This window comes from Coloeus monedula (genome assembly GCF_965178545.1).
Source record: "Coloeus monedula genome assembly, chromosome: 12".
In the NCBI taxonomy this organism is placed as follows: Eukaryota; Metazoa; Chordata; class Aves; order Passeriformes; family Corvidae; genus Coloeus; species Coloeus monedula.
Genome location: NC_138792.1, coordinates 8,874,578 through 8,895,341, shown reverse-complemented (window position 1 = coordinate 8,895,341; position 20,764 = coordinate 8,874,578). Strand labels below are relative to the sequence as shown.

General features: G+C 43.5%; 1 protein-coding gene across 1 annotated transcript in view; it reads right to left on the bottom strand.

Moving 5' to 3' along the window:
• Positions 1 to 60: 60 nt before the first annotated feature.
• The window catches only part of COL4A6 (collagen type IV alpha 6 chain), a 126,961-nt gene continuing 106,257 nt past the window's right edge, over positions 61 to 20,764 (bottom strand). The window contains exons 22-45 of the mRNA XM_082289722.1: positions 20,186 to 20,365; positions 19,440 to 19,623; positions 16,141 to 16,212; positions 15,631 to 15,738; positions 14,642 to 14,863; positions 14,243 to 14,404; positions 12,101 to 12,271; positions 11,281 to 11,424; positions 10,923 to 11,048; positions 10,426 to 10,607; positions 10,090 to 10,153; positions 9,540 to 9,614; positions 9,073 to 9,180; positions 8,250 to 8,357; positions 7,762 to 7,833; positions 6,382 to 6,507; positions 5,963 to 6,079; positions 5,623 to 5,784; positions 4,604 to 4,702; positions 4,184 to 4,330; positions 3,689 to 3,805; positions 2,811 to 3,002; positions 2,294 to 2,580; positions 61 to 1,670 (exon numbers count right to left, since the gene is read on the bottom strand). Of these exons, the coding sequence (XP_082145848.1) occupies positions 1,410 to 1,670; positions 2,294 to 2,580; positions 2,811 to 3,002; positions 3,689 to 3,805; positions 4,184 to 4,330; positions 4,604 to 4,702; positions 5,623 to 5,784; positions 5,963 to 6,079; positions 6,382 to 6,507; positions 7,762 to 7,833; positions 8,250 to 8,357; positions 9,073 to 9,180; positions 9,540 to 9,614; positions 10,090 to 10,153; positions 10,426 to 10,607; positions 10,923 to 11,048; positions 11,281 to 11,424; positions 12,101 to 12,271; positions 14,243 to 14,404; positions 14,642 to 14,863; positions 15,631 to 15,738; positions 16,141 to 16,212; positions 19,440 to 19,623; positions 20,186 to 20,365 (3,486 nt within the window). The 3' untranslated portion in view covers positions 61 to 1,409. The remainder of the gene's footprint in view (positions 1,671 to 2,293; positions 2,581 to 2,810; positions 3,003 to 3,688; positions 3,806 to 4,183; positions 4,331 to 4,603; positions 4,703 to 5,622; positions 5,785 to 5,962; positions 6,080 to 6,381; positions 6,508 to 7,761; positions 7,834 to 8,249; positions 8,358 to 9,072; positions 9,181 to 9,539; positions 9,615 to 10,089; positions 10,154 to 10,425; positions 10,608 to 10,922; positions 11,049 to 11,280; positions 11,425 to 12,100; positions 12,272 to 14,242; positions 14,405 to 14,641; positions 14,864 to 15,630; positions 15,739 to 16,140; positions 16,213 to 19,439; positions 19,624 to 20,185; positions 20,366 to 20,764) is intronic.

Sequence of the window (20,764 nt, the reverse complement as noted above, 5' to 3'; positions counted from 1 at the left end):
CACCTCCAGAGTGGTTCAACTCCAGAACTTGCAGAGCTCTGACCTCCATCTACGAAGACAATAATGTGTTATGCAAGTAATACTTTCATCTATACTGATTATTATTTGCTTAAAATAATGTCTCAGTCGTGCATTAATAATAATTTTCTGAATAAACTTGACAGTGTATTTGCAAGGCACTGCTTTGAAATGTCCTGGAATGCCAACAGACAAGGATTTGATACACTTCACTCCAGAGAGGTTAATGGTAATAACATTAGTCCTAATGAATGAATTCATTATAGGTATAAGCATACCTTTGTCATGGGTTTCCCTTAAAATATACAAGGAAAATCCAGTTAGTGGCACTTCTCTTTAATTACGCCCTGAAGGAAAGTTAACAGTGCATACAGCAGAGATACAATTTTTTAAACTAACAGCAATAAAGCCCAGAGGAAGCAGTATACAACACATGGTGACTGCAGGAGTAAAAAATGTACATCCCATAACTTCTTACTCCTGTGTCTGCATGAGCTTGTGTGCCATCTAGTAAAGCCTCTACTTTTCAAACACACACAGCTTGAATCATTACAAAATAAGTGTGCCAAAGCTGCCTCAGGAAATTTATGTTCATAGTAATAAAATGTTGGCTAATAAAGTATGGCTGCGTATCATTGACTGCAGGGAGATAAGCACAGGCCTTGAAGCCAACAGACCTGGAATATATTTCAATAGAAGGCAATGAAAAATGGTGGAGGTATTTTGGATTCATCTTTACATCAAAAATTGCATTTTTCATTGGTGTAGCTCTTTAAGGTCAACTGTGGATGTCAGTCTGAATTAGAACTGGTTACCTGTTATTGGAGGAAAGAATGTTCCATTTGTGTAATAAGCAAAGCAAAACATTCATTTTTCCATTTTTCTAAGAAAATCCATTATCAGCCATTAGTGCATAGTGTTTCCAAGTCACCATATACTGATACATTTTAGCTAGTTCTGTGTTTCACAGGAGAATGAGTCTTCACTCCCTTACACTGGAGCAAAGACACTAATTAAGCATAGCTTTGGAAAAGTCTCTCTGGGTGATGACTGGATGTGCCTCAGACAGAGGAGTGGTGTGAGCCATCAGCTGCTCTTCAGTCTGAGTAAGGAACTCACTGAGACTTTCTGAGGTAGCCATAAAGGAGGGGAAAAAAACACTGAAGTAAAAACATAGCACCATGTTTCATTAAAAAACTGGCTTCAGAACACTGGTCTTTCCCTCCTCTGTGCACAAACTCCTGGACTTGAAACTTGATTTTTGTAGAGTTCTGGCTGTCTTGATTCACCCATCAAATGCACACAAAACAGGTTTGTGAATTTACCCTTCTCCAGTCAGTGATGTCTAATCTGGGGTAACAAAGACTGTTCCTGTACCTGCATTTCTGTTACTACAAGTTCTTCATGCACACCTGGCAGCGGCTGACCCGTGTCCGAAGCTGTCCCGCTTTCAGAGTCTCTGAGGGAGGAGCACTGACAAACTGCTGCTCCTGCTCCACCGTGGTCAGCCAGAAGCTGTACTTGTTGGCAAAGTAATGGCACGTGCCCCGAGCACCGTTGCACTCGATGAACGGAGTAGCTCGGAAATCCTCCAGGCAGGAACCGGGTGAGACGAGGGACTGGCCTCCACCTTCCGCCCCCGCTGCAGTGTGCTGAAATAAAGATGGCACGTTGAGTGAGCTCAAAGGAAGAGATAGAGGCAAATGGGAGTCTCCTGGTTCCATTGCTAAAAGGAGTGAAACAGGCAACCAGAACTATACAGCTGGCTGTGTGTATCTGTCTCTTGAGTCATGGCTAGAAGGGAAAAAAGCAAAGGAACATGCTTAGGCTGAATATATAGGCCGGGAATAATGGAAAAGCAGCTTTTCACTTGAAAGTTGGGAAAATTTCAAAACAATAATGCTGCCATCATGTTTTTCTAACAATCTTACAGCTTCTAGAAGAGTGCAATAGAAAACTTTTTCCACTGAGAAGAGGATTAAGTCAATAGTGTAGCTTAATTACTGTTCCCACATTTAAGGGTTTGAAGAACAAACACCTGTGGCAATCCAGAACTAAGGCCACAGTGTTACCACCAGAACTGATCAGGACAGGTGCTAAACAGAGCAAACTCAGAGCTACAGCAACTCAGCTGATGAAGAAGTGCACTGGGGCAAGGAGAGACAGGGCTCCAGGCTCCTGTAAGTAACCCACAGAACACAGTCTCAGTGACCTCATCAGAGAGGAGAGATCAAAATGTTTAAAGCTGCCTTTGCTCTAGCAGTAGTGTCCTTACCATAAGGAAGGAGTATCCTATCCACAGGCTGCGCCAGCCCAGGGGACACTGTGGGATGGTGATGTCCTGGCTGTGCACAGCCACAGCCTGGGAAGGTGCTTCACACACAGAGCACCGGCTGATGTACTGTGGGATCTGGACGCTGTCCACGGGCATCATGGGGATGGGAGCAGTGGTGGACAGCCAGTAGGACTTGTCGTTTCGGCTGGCGTAGTAGCACACTTCATTGATGTTGCAGTAAATAAAGGGCATGGTGCTGAAGCGAGGCAAACATGAGCCAGCAAAACCTGGAAAAATTGGAGCAGTGGTCATCCCAAGCATCTGCCAAACACTCCAAGTCACACACACCAACGTTAGGGATGAGGATGGTATGAGTGACACCGCTCCCAGTGCAGATTTGGCCAAGCCAGCTGCCACCACCTCCACCACAACCCTCTGCACTATCAGGGAGGATGGCTTCTTTGAAATGTAATTTTGGCCTGTGTTGTTCATTCCTGAGAGAATTCCGTCAACTCACCGAGATCCTGGTTGTGTGACTTCTCCTGCCCCTCCACGTACAGTAAGCTGTAGCCATCCCAGAGCTTGTTCATCCCTATGGGGCACGGGGGGATCTGATCTGACTGACTGTGCTTCACCAGAGTGTATCCAACGCCCACGCTCCGACCAGGCATTCCTGGCAAACCAAGGGAACCCAGCTTCCCAGCAGCACCTGGGAGACAGAAGGAGAACTGCTATTTCTAGTGCACAGTGTGGACATCAGCTGGTTCTACACTCCATCTGGCATTGCTTATGGCAGCCTTGCACAACGAGGAGCCCAAGCTGTATGAATTACCAGACTTAACAGCTCCAAAAGCAGTCATTTCACAGCACCACCCACCCATTCCCTTCCTCTTTTAGTTTTCTTTCTTTGCCCAACAACTCTGATGCCAGTGTGTTAGGTGTATCTCACAGTGCAGTAATTCTGAGGATTTCAAAGCACCAACCAAAACCTAATTCATTCATTTTTGCTATAGCACTCTTCTTGATGATATTCTTCTTCTTTCTCACTGTGCCTTTCCTCACTGTCCAAGCCTCACAGGCAGGGTTACTGTGAATACTATGTCACTCCTTTAGATCTTCAAGATGATTCCCACATACACAAAACATTAAAACTAAAAGGTGTTGAGAATTGCACCTACAGAAACACCAGCAGTGACATCAACAAGGACATGTGACAGAACTTTCCTCAGTGAAGAAAAAATTTCCTTCATTGCAGATACAAACACAAGACCACAGTCATCCCCTGGTCTTCCTAAGGGATTTGTGTGTTGGGGAGGGTCTCTGCAGAAACTGTAAGCAAACACAATTCTACTGTTTGCCTCTTTTTGATCTGTGCTCCCCAAATCATAAAATTACCTTCAAATCCCTGTGGTCCTGGGGCACCTGGAAGTCCTGGTTCCCCAACTATGCCAGGTGTTCCGGGTAAGCCATCACGTCCTTTCAAACCCGATCTTCCTGGCAAACCTTTTGGGCCTGAAATAAAATACAATTATTAGTATCATCATTTCCTCATAGTATTGCCCTCACTCCTGCAATCATATTCCAGAAGGGAAATAGGATGTCAGCAGCCATGCCAAGAGCTCACTCTTCACCAGCTGTGGTTATAAACAGCCACCTCCAAAAGAGACTCCACCTGATCTGGTTGTCTGTAGAAGGATTGCAAGGTACAGCTGAGTATGGTTACACATGGTTAAAAATGCAGCATTATATTTGTATATATTATATTTGTATGCATTTTGATGGAATTCTTTCCTAAATTAAAAATCCATGTAAACATTCCTAATGCATTTCATAAAGTAGTGTTTTTCGTCCAGAAGAATGGCATTGTGGTGATCTGAGTGTACTTTTTACCTGGTTTTCCAGCTGGGCCATGGAATCCAGGATCTCCATCAAAGCCAGGGACACCATCAATTCCTGGCAGACCAGGTAATCCTGCAGGGGCTGTGACTTCTTCTGGCTGTGGGGTTATTCCTGGAGCCCCTGGTCTGCCAGGGAGACCTACACGTGGGGCAAAGGATGTGTAAGTACCCCACAAAAACCACACAGATTTCATGCTAATCCTGACACAAAGGAGAAGAATGTGAAATTAAGACCACCATTGCACATCAGCACTGGGTATCTTGTAAAAAGTATGTCAAGCTCTTTCTAACTTATTTCAGTCTCTAAGAGATCAAGAGTCTCCCAAATAAGCCCATTAAAGGAGCTCTGAAGTAATCCCCAGCCCAAACCAGGTGCAATAAATGACAGCTTTTTAAATCCTCCAGCACTCACCTCGACGGCCCATTTCACCTTTCAGCCCAGCATAACCAGGATCCCCTGGAGGCCCATCTTTACCTGGCATCCCCATTAGGCCAGGCTCGCCTCTTGCCCCTGCAAAGACACACAGCCAAAACTGGGCCTAAGCACAGGCTCCTGATTCTGACCCGCAGCTGGAGCTCTCACTGATGACAGCAGCAGCATTTGGGCTCCAAGATGGAGGGGACCTCAAGGAAGTCTGTGCCTAATTTCACATCCACAATGGCTGTAGAGCCTCAAGACAAGGATTTCCACTGCTACCTAATTGTACTTTATTGAAAGTACTCTTCCCCTTCCTTGGGTAACCCAGGGACAGGGTTGGGGACTACACGTCTTTACTATTTGGAATCCATCTCAGTGCACAGCACAGGGGGATGGGATCTGCCAGCCCACAAAGACAGCAGACAGTTACTCATCTGGCAGTGGCTGTCCATCCTGCCCTGGCTTTTGAGCTGTGTGGTGTCTCTCAAACCTTGCTCCTGGAGTCCCTGTGTGCAGCTGCCCTTTGGCCTTCTTTGGTACAGACCAAAGAGAGAGCAATGTGCTCCCTGCCTTTGCCCAGAACAACATCTCTGAACTCCTACAATCCTCTTAGCTTCCTGTGGAGACCTAAATCCACCACGCTAAAGCCTCTGAGCATACAGGACAGGTGGGATGAAGCAGCAACTCCAGTCCTTGCCTAGAGTGCACAAGTGGGTAGCTGTGGTCAACAAGCACAGCAACATTGCAGGTGGACACCATCTACTCAGAAAAAAAAAAAAAGATAAGAGATAAAAAATCATTAGGGACACACTGACAAACACCTGGAGCTGGCTCCACCTGGAAGCTTTTGGAGTCAGTAGGTAAAATCTGCAGGAGCCAAAAGGAAAGACTGAAACATCAAATTCAGCCGTTACACCTGAATGAGGGAGGCCACACTAACCACCCAACAGCCATTCCTACTGTCCAGATAACAAGTGCCAAACCACTCCCAGATCCTTTCAAGGCAAGATTACCTTTGAATCCAGATGCTCCAGGGAGTCCAACTGGACCAGTGGGTCCCACGTCACCCTTAATGCCTCGCAAGCCAAGAACACCGGGGAAACCGGGAGTGCCTGTGTCACCTTGGTCAGAAGCTGGGCCAGGGGGTCCTCGTGGTCCTGGAGGACCTGGAAAACCTAGAGACAACAGAGTTAATTGGCAGAATCTGTTCCTGGGGCAAAGTAAATGCTGGGTCAATCCCCAGCATTTCTTTCTGGCTGGAGAATAGACTGGAGTAGCAGCCTCTCCGACAAGGCTGTGAGGTACCAGATGGGTACCGGTGCCATCAAGACAAAGCTTCCAAACTGCACTCACCTGAACTCCCATCGGTGCCTGGAACGCCAGCATCTCCAGGTCTCCCACGTATGTCGGATGGAAGAGAAACTCCAGGTGTTCCTGGCAAGCCAGGCAGTCCCATAGGACCAGGGGGACCTAGAATAATAAACACAAAGTGAGGGAGGATTGGGGAGCATTTATATTGAGGAGAACAAAGAGACATCTCACTACAGGAGGGGAAACAATACATACTGTGCTGCTCAGGAGAAATATAGATAGTTACTTTCAGAACTGTGTAACCAACCGTTTCTTAAAATACAGAGCAACATCACAGATTTCACATTTACCTGTCAAACTTTTAACCACCTTTGAGGCTTCAGGAATTGTCTTTGGTAGTTCTGCTGACCATGCAACCCATTAACCTCAGCAGCAATACATCCCAGAACATCAATATTTACCCATGTCTCCTGATGAGCCTTTCGGTCCAGGGAATCCTGCAGCTCCTCTTCCCAAGCCTGGAGAGCCTTCTTCACCCTTTGGACCTGGGAGACCTGCAGGTCCTTTCAGTCCAGCTTCACTCAGACCTAATTAAACGTGGTTAACATAGATAAGAGAGCCTATTCAAATTGCCTAATAGCAGTCAAATTATTACACAAAATGAGTGGTGATTAAAAAACTACCCATTTACTACTGTCTCTGCTGTTTTCAGTAGAGCAGCTGGAATTGGTGATTTGGTGCCTCACATGCTACTCTGGTTGTGCAGAGTGAATTTAAACAATCTGCGAGATGCTGAGAGAAAAGCATATGACTGTTGTGGTTTCCCCACAAGCTCTTGCACAAGAATGGGAACATAGCAGTCCTGCGACAGATCTGCTGCCAGCCTGTATGCTGTGTCTCTCACGAGGACACACCAGACTCAAGCTTCTCGTCTTTAAATAACCTTGTGGGCTTCATGCTGCAACACAGGGATTCAGTTTGCACAGACTGCTGCAGAATGCACACAGGCACAAGTGGTGCAGGGCAGAGGCTCCCAGGAAAAGCTGCAGGGAGATGTTCAGCATGTCACTCTGGGAAAAGTAAACACTAAGAGCAGCTTTCTCAGGAAAATTGTGGAGGATCTATATGCTGTAAATCATTACCTTCTGATAGACAAAGTTTTAAACAAAGAAAACACAGGTATTGTTTGAGTTGTACACAGGATGTCTGTCCATTTTCATGCATAAAACAGCTGCCACAAATTTTAGGTGCTACTTTACAAAATGACTGTAACTAAACAAGTCTTTTTGGTAAGCTCTTTCTTCACTTCTTTACTTTAGTAAAAACACTGTTTGCAACACAGAACTACATTCTATTTCACATGATTGAAAATATGAAAAAATCCAGCAAAAGCTTCCTAAAAGCAGAATCTGGAAACAAATCAAAGAAATCTGTTCCTTGAGCTCCATATAATGGAGGGCTCTAAAAAGTAGTACAGAAACATTTCTTTGCTAAGTCCAATTCAAAGCAAGCATTTGGTGCTGTCCTGCTCAAAGCAAACATCCATTAGAAAGAGTTTTATGATTTCATTCCATTAGTTTTCCAGAAGTGACATGGTCCTTCAGGAATTCAAGGAGAACCATCACCAGAAAAGCCTCTTCAACTCTACAGGCTGCATCCTGTTCTTACTGGCATTGAAGAAGAATTTGTTCATGCACATTCAATATCCTGAGTTTTTTCTTCAGGTCATAATTAAAGCCAGAACTGGGTGAAATAAGGAAATTTTGTGGGAAACAGTGCTCTCGATGGAGCAGTGTATGCATTTCCCCAGCTATGACATTTCTACTACACATTTCCTTTACCTGGTGTTCCAGGAGACCCTTTTGTGCCTGGCAAGCCATTCAGACCATTTAAACCTGGAAATCCATGAAAGCCTGAGGAGACATTGGGAACACATAAGTGAGCAAATAGGCAAACAATCCAGTTAGGTGGAAATGCGTAAGATGCTTCAGGGACCATACAGCACATAAGAGAAACCTGACACAGGGGAACACAGCACATAAAGGTGCAAAGCCTCCCTTCACACAAGTGCCCTCCATGGAAACTCTTCCCACTGCTCTCTCCAGCTTTACCCTCCTCGAACACCCATTAGTGACTCAAACCAAATGAGAGCCCCTCCCTTTCCAACCACTCCTCTGCTCATTCCCAGCAGCTGGTGCCTGCACGTTGCCAAGAGGGAGCTCTTTCCCACGCACAGCTGGCCCGTCCCGCGCTGCCTGCCAGAGACACTTGGCCGAAACACTGCTTTTCTGACCCAACTTCTCTCTCCATGTGCAGGCTGCACATATACCTTTAGGTCCCACTGTTCCACGAGCTCCAGGGAATCCAACAGATCCTGGCTGTCCTGGGGGTCCTGGTGGGCCAGGGGATCCTCTCAGCCCAGCATTTCCAGGAATTCCTAAAAGCAAGCGGAAAAATATTCCTGTACCACACATCACATCCAGGCTGAAACAGCTCACAGCTCCATTTTACAGCTTCTGTTCCTGCACTTAACTCATAAGATGGGGGAATAAACTATTTAAATAAAGCAAAATCAGATCCAAATCTCTCCTCATGCCACCACTAGCATCACATTTATCAAACTATTTATTTGATAGGGTTTTTTAAAATCATAGCTGTGACATTCTTCATCATTCACTAAGTAACACATGGCCAAATAACTAATTAAATTGTTTTCCAAATAAAAGATTTCAATAACAGCTTCCACTGTTCTCCAACCTTTGATCTTGATAACTATTTGGGAATCTACCTGCCAATTACCCCACAACCCAAAGACACTTATAGCCATTCTTCTGGGTAGGTTTGGCTCTAGAGAGAGAACAGACAAAAATATTGCTATGAAAGAGCTGTGAAGAAGTTGCTATTGCTTGTATCTGAGATCTTCCCTATTTGTTAATGGGATTCCTTTAGGTTTCAATATTGCAGGATTCACCATATTTGACCAGCAGGACAAGGTGACACCTTACACTACTGTCAAAGAAAATTATCATTTTCTTGCCAAACTTCTTGTTTAAGCCTCAGCTGAGGCAGGCCAAACAGGGCTAAGGAAGCATCAAGGTGCAGCTGTCACAGTCATGACATGAGCTGCAGAATATCGGTGCTCAATCCAGTACCTGCTGGTCCTTCTTGGCCAAGATCTCCTGGGCTGCCTTTGGGTCCATTCACCCCTGTGTTTCCTGGATAGCCTGGTTCACCCTTGAGACCTTCTCTACCTCTCTCTCCTGAAAGGATACAAACATACAAGTCAAGCTGGAGGAAGGCATGAAGAGGGTGAGAAACATGGCATGCTGAGGTTGCAGCACTTTGCTCAGCCATTGCCTGGGCCCTGGGCTGGAGTTCCAGGGTGCCAAATGCCAGTGCAAGTTCACAGGTGCCTCCTCAAGAAGTGAAGTGAACCCAGCATTAGAACTGGGCTGGTCTCAGATGTGTTCATTATCATCCAGATTTCTGCCCCACCTGGATTGCAGGCTCCTCAAATCTCACTTCCAGGATAACAGAAATACCCAAATTTGGCAAAGCCAACCTGTTTAGTCTCTAGAATTTTGTATTCTTGAAGTGAGAAACCAAGGGCTACTTTTACCTGGAAACCCTGGGTCTCCTCTCTCTCCTTTTGGTCCAGCAATGCCAGGAACACCAACAGACTCTCCCTGGTCACCTGAAAAAGAAAGGCAAGGCCATTCTGAGGACATCAGTTTCCAGTGCTTGTCTGAGAAAATAAACCTTGCTATATCTCAAATTTGTGGAGCAAAGACAATAGCAAGTGATGCACCTGAGTCTGAAAATGCTTATAACCATCAATGGATGCAGATCCATTCATACAAATGCACAAGACATTTACAGGTACTTCCACAACATCCCTGCACTTTTGACACAAGGACATGAGAGAAAAGGGTGCTTCCTGCACTGCTCAACAGGATTCACACAGAGCTGTGGACAAACTTTCAGAGGACCATAAAGTATTTAGGCTTGGGACGGGTCTTGTCTGAATGAAGCCTCTTACAAAGGGATATGACTTGGAGCCAGTCACTGGAGAGCAATGGACACTTCCAGATCACTACTTATTCCTTTGTCTCATTAATATTAGGACTGTGTACAATGAAAGACCACGTACACTGTGAAAGATTTCTTACCCTTCGGACCAGGAAGGCCAATAGGTCCTGGGAATCCAAGTATTCCTACGGTGCCATCTGAACCCTGAAAAAAACCAACCCAAGCAAAATTAGTCTTTGCTTTTTATTCTTGCTGTTCCAGGCTTGGGTCATGGGGGATAACAGAACACAAAGGTGTAGGAAGAAATACTATATAAAATGGCATTTAATGGTATGAGCCAAACAAAACCAATCTGGAAGTTTTGTAAGGAAAACTCCTGCCAGCTTCTGCTGCTGTGCGATGGAAGTACCAATTAGAACACAGGATTTTCCTAAGAGCACTCAGAGAAGAAGAAGATACTTAAGAAGGTATTTTACCCTCTCTCCTGGCATTCCTGGAAATCCCATGATACCATGTGCACCCTTCTGTCCTGGCAGCCCAGGTTGTCCAGGTGGACCAGGGAAGCCTGGGTCACCATGAAGACCTCTCTCTTTGCTTGCTGACCCAACTGGACCAGGGAGACCAGGCTGCCCACGGCTTCCTGGGATTCCTTTATCACCTGGGTAATATACAAGAGTGGAATTTCATTTAATAATATAGACATCCAGCTCATCTGGGTCAGTTAACCTGTTACCCTAAGCTCCCCTTAAAGAGGAAGAAGAGATGGCATTAGGTCTGCAGAACAGAACTTCAAAGGAAAACTGTTTTCTCAAAATTCAGAACTGCCATATACAAGTCTTGCAAGAATGGGGATGGCAGAGCAGATAACAGTAACACTGCAGGCACTGCCAAAAGGACAGACCATGCTCCACTGACAACGAGCCCAGATACTGAACAACTGATACTGGCAGCTAACTGCAATGTTGTGAAATACCTCTAGGTCCAGGGAATCCTGCAAGTCCAGCTAATCCAGGATCTCCTTTGTCTCCTTTGATTTGCAATGCCTGTTCTGAAGTCCCAAGAACAGGAGGACCTGGGGGACCTATATCACCTCTGTCACCTGAAGAAATAAAGAGTCAGGAAATATTCTCGCAAGATAATCTAGCAGAGAAAAACAGAACTTCCATGTCTCCTGATGTGAATTCATTAGTGATCTTTGGTAAACAGGCCAAAGTATTGAAAAATAGAAGATTGCACTATTTAGAAGAAAGATAGCAGACACAGACATTTTAGAACTGCCTCCTAAGTCCCTCTGCAGCACAGCCAGCAAAAGCCATTCAGCTGCTTCTCACCTTTTTGACCTTGAAGTCCCACAACTCCTGGACTTCCTTTTCCTCCAGCTGTGCCAGGAGCTCCTTTAAACCCATTCACTCCAGGGACACCAGGCAGTCCTGGCATGCCAGGGAAACCAAGCAGGCCAGAAGAGCCTTTCTCGCCTGCATGGAAATGTTGAGAAATAAAAAGGGAATATTAGTGTCTCCTGGTACACTGCACGCCCACCCTGGGGCAGGTAAAGGCTGCCTGGGTCTGGCCAATCACCCAAATCTGGGTAGTTAAACAAGTACATGGCACAGGCACAGAACTGTCACTTCTGTCACAGGTCTCCACTCATGATACTTCCAACCAGCACTTCTCAGTTCACCTTTAAGAACCTAGTCCTGCTTCCAGTGGATATCAAACCCAATCAGTTTCCAAGAGAACAACATGTAGTTCCACAGCTCTATTGCTTTGTGTTATTCTTCAGGTAACTGACTACTGTCGTGGTGCCTAAAGACCACACAGTTTGTAACAAATTTTTACTTCCCATTTGATTTGTGGTTGATTCTCTTCCTCCTTTCTATAAATTTAATTCACTGTTCATTTCTTCAATTTTCTTGTCTTTCTATTTTGATTTACACAACCCTTTGTCCACAACAGCCTAAGACCTTTAAGACAGATTTCCTTATGAACATTATTTGATAATTAAATCCATAATTTGTAACTCAGCAGCAAAACAAAGGCATCCCAACACTAGTTGGGGATTCATTCTCTTCCAGCAACTTGAGCCTAAAATCAGTATCAGCAAGGTTATTTTTTTTGTGGGCACAGCAATCTCAAGACTGAAACTCCTACCTTTAGGCCCAGAGAAACCTGGATGTCCGTCTTGACCATAAGGCCCAGGTGGCCCTAAGAATCCTCTTTCCCCAGGAGATCCTGGAGCACCATCAAGACCTGGGAAGCCTTTCATACCAGCAGGGCCTTGTGGTCCTACATCCCCAGCCACACCTTTGACTCCAGGAAGTCCTGAATCAATACAAGAAAGAACTCAACAGAGGGTATTGCACAAAACTAGGACAATTTGTGGCAGCTTCCTAAGCTCTTTACACACAGCGCTGTTTTTAATGACAAATGGACCTTATGGCACATGCAGCCTACTAGAAGGCATAAAGCTTAGAACTGCAAAAGCATTAGTCATCTAATAATAAAATACCTACAAGGAGGGTTACTGCCTACATCACTACACAACCGGCAAGAGTGAAACCCCTTATGATGTATCCATTTTTGACCACCAGACACTGACCTATAATGCACAGCCTTACCTTTGTCATCAAGGCAGCGAAGACAGAATGGGGAGCATCATTAATGCCAGCTTCTGCTCTCTACCCCATCCTCTGGGTGAACCAGAGATCAATCAGCTGGATAGGCTTGTTTTCACAAGTTCCTTATTTCACCTCGGTAGTTGAACTGTACTCCTCAAGTGCCAATTGCTCACTACAGGAACAAGCTGATTGTGCCGTCCCAAAACCAATACCATATGCACCATTTTGCCTCTAAATGTTTCTAGCTGAAGCTTTGTAATGGTTTACAATTTTAAACAAAGGCTCAAACCATTGAAAACAGAATGCTCAGATCCAAAGGAATGAAGAGAAGGAAAAATCAGGTGGCTTCTGAAAAATTACATTTGCAGCAGTAGCAGTCAATATTTGAGCTCTGTTATACTCAGGGCTTTATGCTACAACCCAGTATTCTTTTAAGCAGCTGAAAGAGCCGCCTTATTTAAGAAGACAAAGAAAACACACACACTTAAAATCTCTGCATATTAATGATTTTCTTTATAGGCTTGAGACTTTGTTACTGTCTGAGCATTCTCATTACAATGGTTCTTTGCCTTCCAGTTTGATTAGCAATGATAAGGGGTATCACCTATGGTCAATGCAATTCTTGTAGCATTAAAAGCTGGGTTGTTAGTCCATGAGCTTTTATGCTACACTGCACTTTCTCACCTTGACAGCCTATGTGAAGAACCCATAACCAAACAGTGTGACATCAGAAATGGAGAGTTGATGATAAATGGGATAGAAACATGGTGAAGGAAAAAACAGACAAAATATGTAAACAGAAAGAACAAGGGTTCAAAAGAAATTAATGATTCAGGGAGACAACAGCTGCAAAAAAACATAGTATTTGGAGCTTATCATCCTAGCAATGGAAGGTTTTTAAAAACAGTTGAAGAAAAGTCAAATATGGTATACAGACCACAAATGCAAAACAATAGAGAGGCAGACAGAATGCTAATATTAAAATTTTAAAAAATGAAAAACTCTATGATTTTCATCTCAAATGATGTTACTGCTTTCATTCATTTGTTGCCATTGTGCTCCAGCACTGTCATTCTATGCATCAGAAGAGCACTTTTATGTCCTAGACCATTATCTACCAATTCCCAGGTCTCTCTTTGCTTGGTTCTCAAGTCTTTCATAAACTGCTATGAAACACTTTAGTCAGTGCAGCTTGACAAATACTGCTATACTCAAGTGGTGGGGGTTTTTTTCTTCTTAAGTGCAGGGAAATAAAGTTCTCTTTTGCTCCAGCAAAGAGAAAGAAAGAGAAGACAAGTCCTTGTCCTGAGAAAGCCAACAATTTTTTGATCTAAATCACATTTCAAGCAACCTCACACATCAGAAATTAACTGTGATGAAAATGGGAAATGAAGATTAGTCAGTGATACAGCCAGCATGTAAGAGCAAAGATGTTAAAAACATCACGACATCTAAGATGCTTTCTTCTGTCTTTCTGCTGTACTTTCTACACTACTGGGGTAACATTTCCAGGCAGGAATTGCCCAGCAGTCAGAGTCAACAGGCTCAAATTCTGCACTCTATTACCCCTAACCAGAGGCTGGAGCTCAGTCTGAGCAAATGCCAAACCTCTCCCACACTTCAACACTGAAGAGCTCAGCTCAGCTACGTGTCTTCACTGGAAAACATTACATACCTGGTGCTCCTGCAAGGCCAGCTGGCCCCAAGGGTCCTGGTTTTCCCTTAATGCCAAAAGGACCTCCAGGGCCAGGAGGTCCCCGCAGTCCAGGGACACCTGAATATCCTGGATGACCCTGTTCACCTTTAATACCCAGGAGGCCTAGTCTTCCATCCAGCCCTGGAAAAAGAGAGATGGGAGGTTACAGAACAAATAAAGCAAAATTCACACTTTTAACTAAAAACTGAGTTTTATTAAAAGCCTTTGAGTTGTATTAGATTCTACCAGAAAACCAGCAAATCGCCACCTGCAAGCAGCTCAGAGGAGTTGCATCATCTTAAATTGATTGGAAAGAGGAAGGGTCTTTGAAAGAAAAACAGTTTGATATTCCCAGACACAAGCAGTATCAGTGCTTACCTTTTGGCCCTGGAAATCCAATATCACCTGTAAGTCCTTTATCACCTGGAAGTCCAGGTCGGCCATGCTCCCCCAGGGTTCCACTCTCGGCACCAAATACATCTCCAGGAGCTCCTTTTATTCCAGCTAAGCCTGAAGCACCCATTTTCCCAGGCAAACCATCTGTTCCATCCAGTCCTGGAAGTCCTTGTGAGCCTTGCTCTCCTCGAGGTCCAGGGAAGCCTTAAAGAGAAGAGCAGCAAAAGTCACTCAGCAGAAGTACAGAATAGCTGCTTCCAATGGCACCTCAAATAAAATAAACATTTTAAAAATTTCCATGAAAGAAAAAGTTGCTTGAAAAGTTGCAGAATATTTCAGTACTGAATTAGAAACAATAATTGGTGGTAGAAAGTGATGAAACTGTTGAAAGGTTTAGGATTTTGGGTTTTTTTTTTTGTTTTTATTTTCAAGAAAAGAATACTGTAGAAGTGTGTAGGAGCTGCAGCTACATAAAACATTCCAACCTTGGCTTCGCTAGTTGGCAGGTTAAGCAAAAGGACAAAACCCCTAACCCTCATCACCTTTGCTTCTTGCTCTTTCTTTACACAACCATCAGAAGTTCCCATGGCTACAAGGAGTCCAAACACTGGGTACAGCTGCCTTCACCAGAGTACCACAGGGCTTAAAATAAGTGTTGCACTGAATTTGTGGTTAACCTAAACTGGAACAAAGCACATGACAATGGTCTCTGGAGAAACAAATTGTTGATTGTCCTCTTTTCTCCCAGTAGTAGTACAGTGTTATAGGCAGGTGATAAAAATCCTGAATGTTTCCTTTGTTTTCTCTCAAGCTGAAACCATTTGCTTGCATTTGCAAGGAGCACAATGGAACTCTCAATGAAGCATCATGAATGTATGAGGCAGAAGTGGGCAAGGTCAGATAACTCTTTTGATAAAGTATTGTACGAATTAATCAGACAATAAAAAGAACTCCAGCAACTTCCCTCTTACCAGGTTCCCCTTGCAAGCCTATTATTCCTGGAGACCCTGGCTGTCCTTTAGACCCATGTAACCCAGGTTGGCCTGGAATGCCAGAAAAGCCTTTGCTGCCTTTGGGACCTAAGGTAAAAATATATTAATTAATGATATCAACAAATGAATAGCAGAAGACAAAAACACAGCACAAGAAAACAGGATCAGATCTTTTCTGCAAAGCTGCTGCTGGACACACAATTTAAGCTAAGTGAAGTCTCAAAGCTATGGCTGTTCATGAGCTACATAAACACAGAAGCAGAGGGTTTGTGTTCAAGGCTACATGAAAGCTAAAAAATGGTGCAGTCCATATGATCCTCCATGGGATTTAGGCCTGGTCACTTTGGGAAACAAAACGACATTGTTCTGCCAGTTAACCCTCTGGAACAATTACCACTTGGAGAAAAATTAATTAGGAGGTATTATCTTCCTTGAGGAATAAGTGCTGCTTGGCAGTCAGCCAGTCATTACATCATCTTGTCTCCCTACCTGGCAGTCCTGGAAAGCCGGGAGTCCCCGGGGGCCCATATGCTCCAGGAACTATGCAGGGCAAGGTGATACCTACAACAAAGAAACACTGAGCTTGCACACAGCCCCTTTCAGGCACAGAACAGGAACACTGAGTAACCAGAAGTTTTTTACAAGACACATCATAAGTGGCTGTGAGTGAACTTATGGGCATCAAGCACTGCTGACATCTCAAATGTGTGATGCTAAACAAAAGGTATTCAGAACCTGGTAATTGTCTCATCTCATCCCTACTGCTGACTTGCTGCATGACCAGTAAAAGTCAGCATCTACTGCTGTGGACTTCTTGTAGCATGAGCCCAGGATTCCACCCAGCAACTTCTCCTTCCTATGGCAGGGGCTCTGTGACTCCAACAGCTTCAGGTCCAGGCTCAGAGCTTTCAAAGTCAGTGTGAGCTGACAGGTATTCTTAACTGTTAAAACTGGAGCAAGTTCCTAAACTGTGTAAAACGAGTATGCTGTAGTGTGAAATTCTAAAATAAATGTGCATGCGCACAATTAAGGTGACACATACATGTAGAGAGAGAATACTAACAGATGTTTAAAACAAACTTCTCCCCTAGAGGTTAGGGCAGAGATGTGCATGCATGGAGGGTGGAATAGCAAGGATTTTTTTCTTTCAGCCTTACTCTCAAACTGTTTCTTCTACAGTCTCTCAAACTAAGAAATAACCACAGGGCTTCAAAGTTTATCAGCAGCAAAAAAGACTCATCAATTGCAGAGCTCTTTGACTGACTCCCACCTCTTAAAAAAAGGCTCTGTTTGCACTAGCAATCCCTCTTCAGTGGAATGAAATTTATGAGTCATTATCAGAGTTGCCAGCCCATCACATCTACCTGAACGATCTCCAACACAAAAGAAACATTTTATTTCTGCTCTTCTGCAGTCCTATGTGAGCCTGATGCTGAATGCTTTGTAAAATAAAGCACTGAGGCCCTTCTCTGAGACATACAGTACAATAAAGAATGACATTTTTCAAAAACCAGGCATTTGGGATACAACTGGCACTGAAAGGGAAGTTTTAATTAATAGAGTGCCATTCACATCACATGACCTTAAGAACTGTCCTATGCGTGTTTTCCAAAAACCCCTCTGTACAAGAGCATATTCTGTATTTTACATTATTAGTCAGCAGTAGAATACCTGAACAATGGATATTTCCTGTGAGAATAACTGAAATGTAAGAGTAACTGAAATGTAAATAGGGCTGTTTCCTTGTAATTATGTAAGTAGGGCTTACTGTAAAAATTATATAATCAAAGCTTTACCTTCCCCAGCTACTTAATACTTTGCCTTCTCACAGTTTACACAACAATATCTGAGTATCGAGGAAATTAAACAATTATGAAACCATCATGTCAGGCATTAAAGTGAAATACGGGCAATTCCAACATTTTTGAGTAATCACATAATGCCAGGTAGAAACAGTCCAGCTTTTTATAAAATACAGAGTTAGACTTCCAAAGCCAGACTGTTTCACGGCACAAACTCGAAAATTCTTCAGTGCTGTCTTTGACACGGTAACTTCAGTAAGTCACAGACAGACTCTTTAAATGTCTTCACTAATTTTCATGATAAGGCCTTTCAATCTGGACACTATAAGAAATTATTTTTTCTTCCACCCACACACATTTCTTTAATATTAGATGAAATTTACTACATCAAAGGGTCTTTTAATGTATGCAAATTATTTCCTAGTATGGGAGGAAAGATGCATTCACAAGTTTTCTTACACATCTTTATGGAGGTGCAAACTGAGCTGGCTAATGACTTACTCCCTTTCCCACGTATTCTGACTATAGATACTCTCCTACAAAAGACTGTTCATTGTTCCCAAAGCTTTGATGCAGCATTCATAATAAGCTGGCTTCTGATGTGCTCCACAGAATATCTGGAGTTCACATCGTGCACAGAGTATTTTACTTTTCCTCATCTCGCAATGCAATTTTAATTTAGCGGATTCCATAAGAGACAATGTACTGAACAAAGATGTAAGCATTCACAACTAGGAATTAGATAAGCTTTTAGCATTTAGCATGTGACTTGAATTGGAAAAAAAGCTTATGCAGACTGTCCCTGGGGGACATTAATGCTAGCTGTCTCCTCACCCCATAACAACAAGCCAGCATGACACCGGTGTGAGGCAATATCGCCATCCGGCACATCCAGCGGCCTCCCGGTGCTGCCCTGGCCTTGCTCTCACCCCCCTCTGGGTCTGAGATTCCTCCGCCAACTCCTCTCACTGTGGTGGTCTTACCACCAAGGGTTTTGAACTCAGAGCACCACTTTATCAGTCCAGAAATCTATGCCACAGTATTATGTCTGCAAATACATTACTGGCTCTGCATTATTGACACAGACAGAATTACAAACCTAGAAGCCCGAGTACATGCAGCATGGAAAATACACCGAAAATCAGCAGAGACAAAAAATACTGTTTACCTTAAGTTATGTTTAAATGGCTGACATGGAATCAAGACATTGGGAGCAGCTTTCTGCAGTCATTTTGTAATGAAAACATTTTCCATAAATGTTTAGACATGAATTTCCATGTAACTCAATTTGAGAATGAGCATAAAACATCATATATGAAGTATGATCAAACCTATATTTACCTTCACCACTTGTCATTATGGTATGCTTTAGGTGCATATAATGACACACCAACTGAGCCAAACTACAGTACCTCAGGAAGCAAACACAGCCCAGAGCTGGGTGCACAAGTCTTAACTGAACTCCTTACCTGACTGTCATGACAACCTCTTCTCAATCAACACCTGTTCATTCATACTATATATTACCATTTAGTCTTTTAAAAACCTGGAGCTCTTATTTCAATAATAGTAATAGATCTGAAAACTGATTGAGACATCTCAGATACTACTGAATTACTATTTTTATCTGGACAATGAATTAGGTGTTTTTAAAAACCTAATTTTATCACTCTTCCTAACTACCTTTGGTGTAAAATAGCTCTCCAGCAATAGTCAGGGAGTAGGTCCAGCTAATACTGTTAGTATTAGCACTGCTTGAGTATTTATTGCTTATTATCTATGTCCTCCTGAACATGATAACTTGAGGAAGCTGTGACTGCTATGTGAGGTCTGGTGAGCCCACAAACGAGTTTCAACTAATTTCAAGAGCAGTCTTTACCCTAATGTAATCTTCTGGCCTGGCCACGGGCACAGCAGTAAGTTGAGTACCATTTGACTTGCAGATCTACACCATTTCAAAGTAAGAGCAGACCCAGTAACACCTACCTGGAGGGCCTGGAAGACCTGCTTGTCCTGGAAACCCATCCATTCCAGGGTCACCTGGTGGTCCACGAATTCCACTAGGACCTGGGTATCCAACACCAGGAGAACCAGTTTCTCCACGATGGCCCTTGGTGCCAGGTAATCCTGGCAGCCCTTTTTCACCTGGGAAACCCAGTCCACCATCACCCTGTGCACAGCAAAGACAACTACAGCTGAAAATCAAATGGATGCAGAAAGAATATCCATCACTGCCATTTTTAAGAGTGTGTAAGAGTTTGGTTTGTTCTGTGCAAGGTTCATGTGAGCCTGAAAAGATATATAGAAACCACTGTAAATTATCCATCTTTATTTTAAAATGCAGGAAAACTAGGTGACTATTACAAAGAATATTTTATGTTGTATTTGCCAAAATGCAAATATTACATATTCTGAAAGACATTTACTTTTTTTTTAATTAGTAAGATTCTGGTGTGATTTTTAAATTTCAATTAGGCCTACAACATCTTTTGTCTTTCAGGACACAACATAGAACAGCATTAGGGTGTACTGAAGTTTATCTTTTGATAGAGGCATTAGGATTGCCAATTATTAATCCTGACCAAGACAAATTTGTGCTCAGGGACTGTGAGCTTTTAATGTATTTGGAGATTTATCACAGGGCTAATCAGGACTAGTTTGCCAGGTGTGGCTGTTTTCTCTGCTCCTTATTCCAGTTCTGAAACACTGCTGCTAAATTAATCTGAACTTACTGGAGGGCCTGGTGGGCCTGGCAAGCCTGGAAGTCCATCCCTGCCCGGAGTTCCCGGGATGCCTGAAGGTCCTCTGGGCGCTGTTGCACCGCGGTCCCCACGAGCACCTTTGACTGTTGCATAGGATGGATCCCCTTTTTCTCCCTTAAGGCCTGGAAGTCCTTGCTGACCAGCTGAAGCCTACAGACCAACAGATAAAGAAAAGGAACATGAACATACAAAGAAAAGGCTTTGCTTCTTTAAAATGTCATATGAGGACAAGACACAATGACCGGATCAGAAAGAATCTCCAGAGGGTTTCCTCTTGCATACATTACCTTGTGACAAAAAAAAAAGAGGGGTTCGATTATTTTCAGCTGTTTCTACTGTCACTACAGCTCCACAGTGGCAAGGCAAACCCTGATAATAGTGACAGCAATCTTGCACGGCATCTGGGAACATTACATCACTCATGATATAATGAGACCCAAGTAATCAATCTTCTTCCCTATTGCTTGGCGTGCTGCACTTACTGACACTGATAAAGATACTCTGAAGACAAAAGACTGGTATCTTTATGGACTACGACTTTCAAAAGTA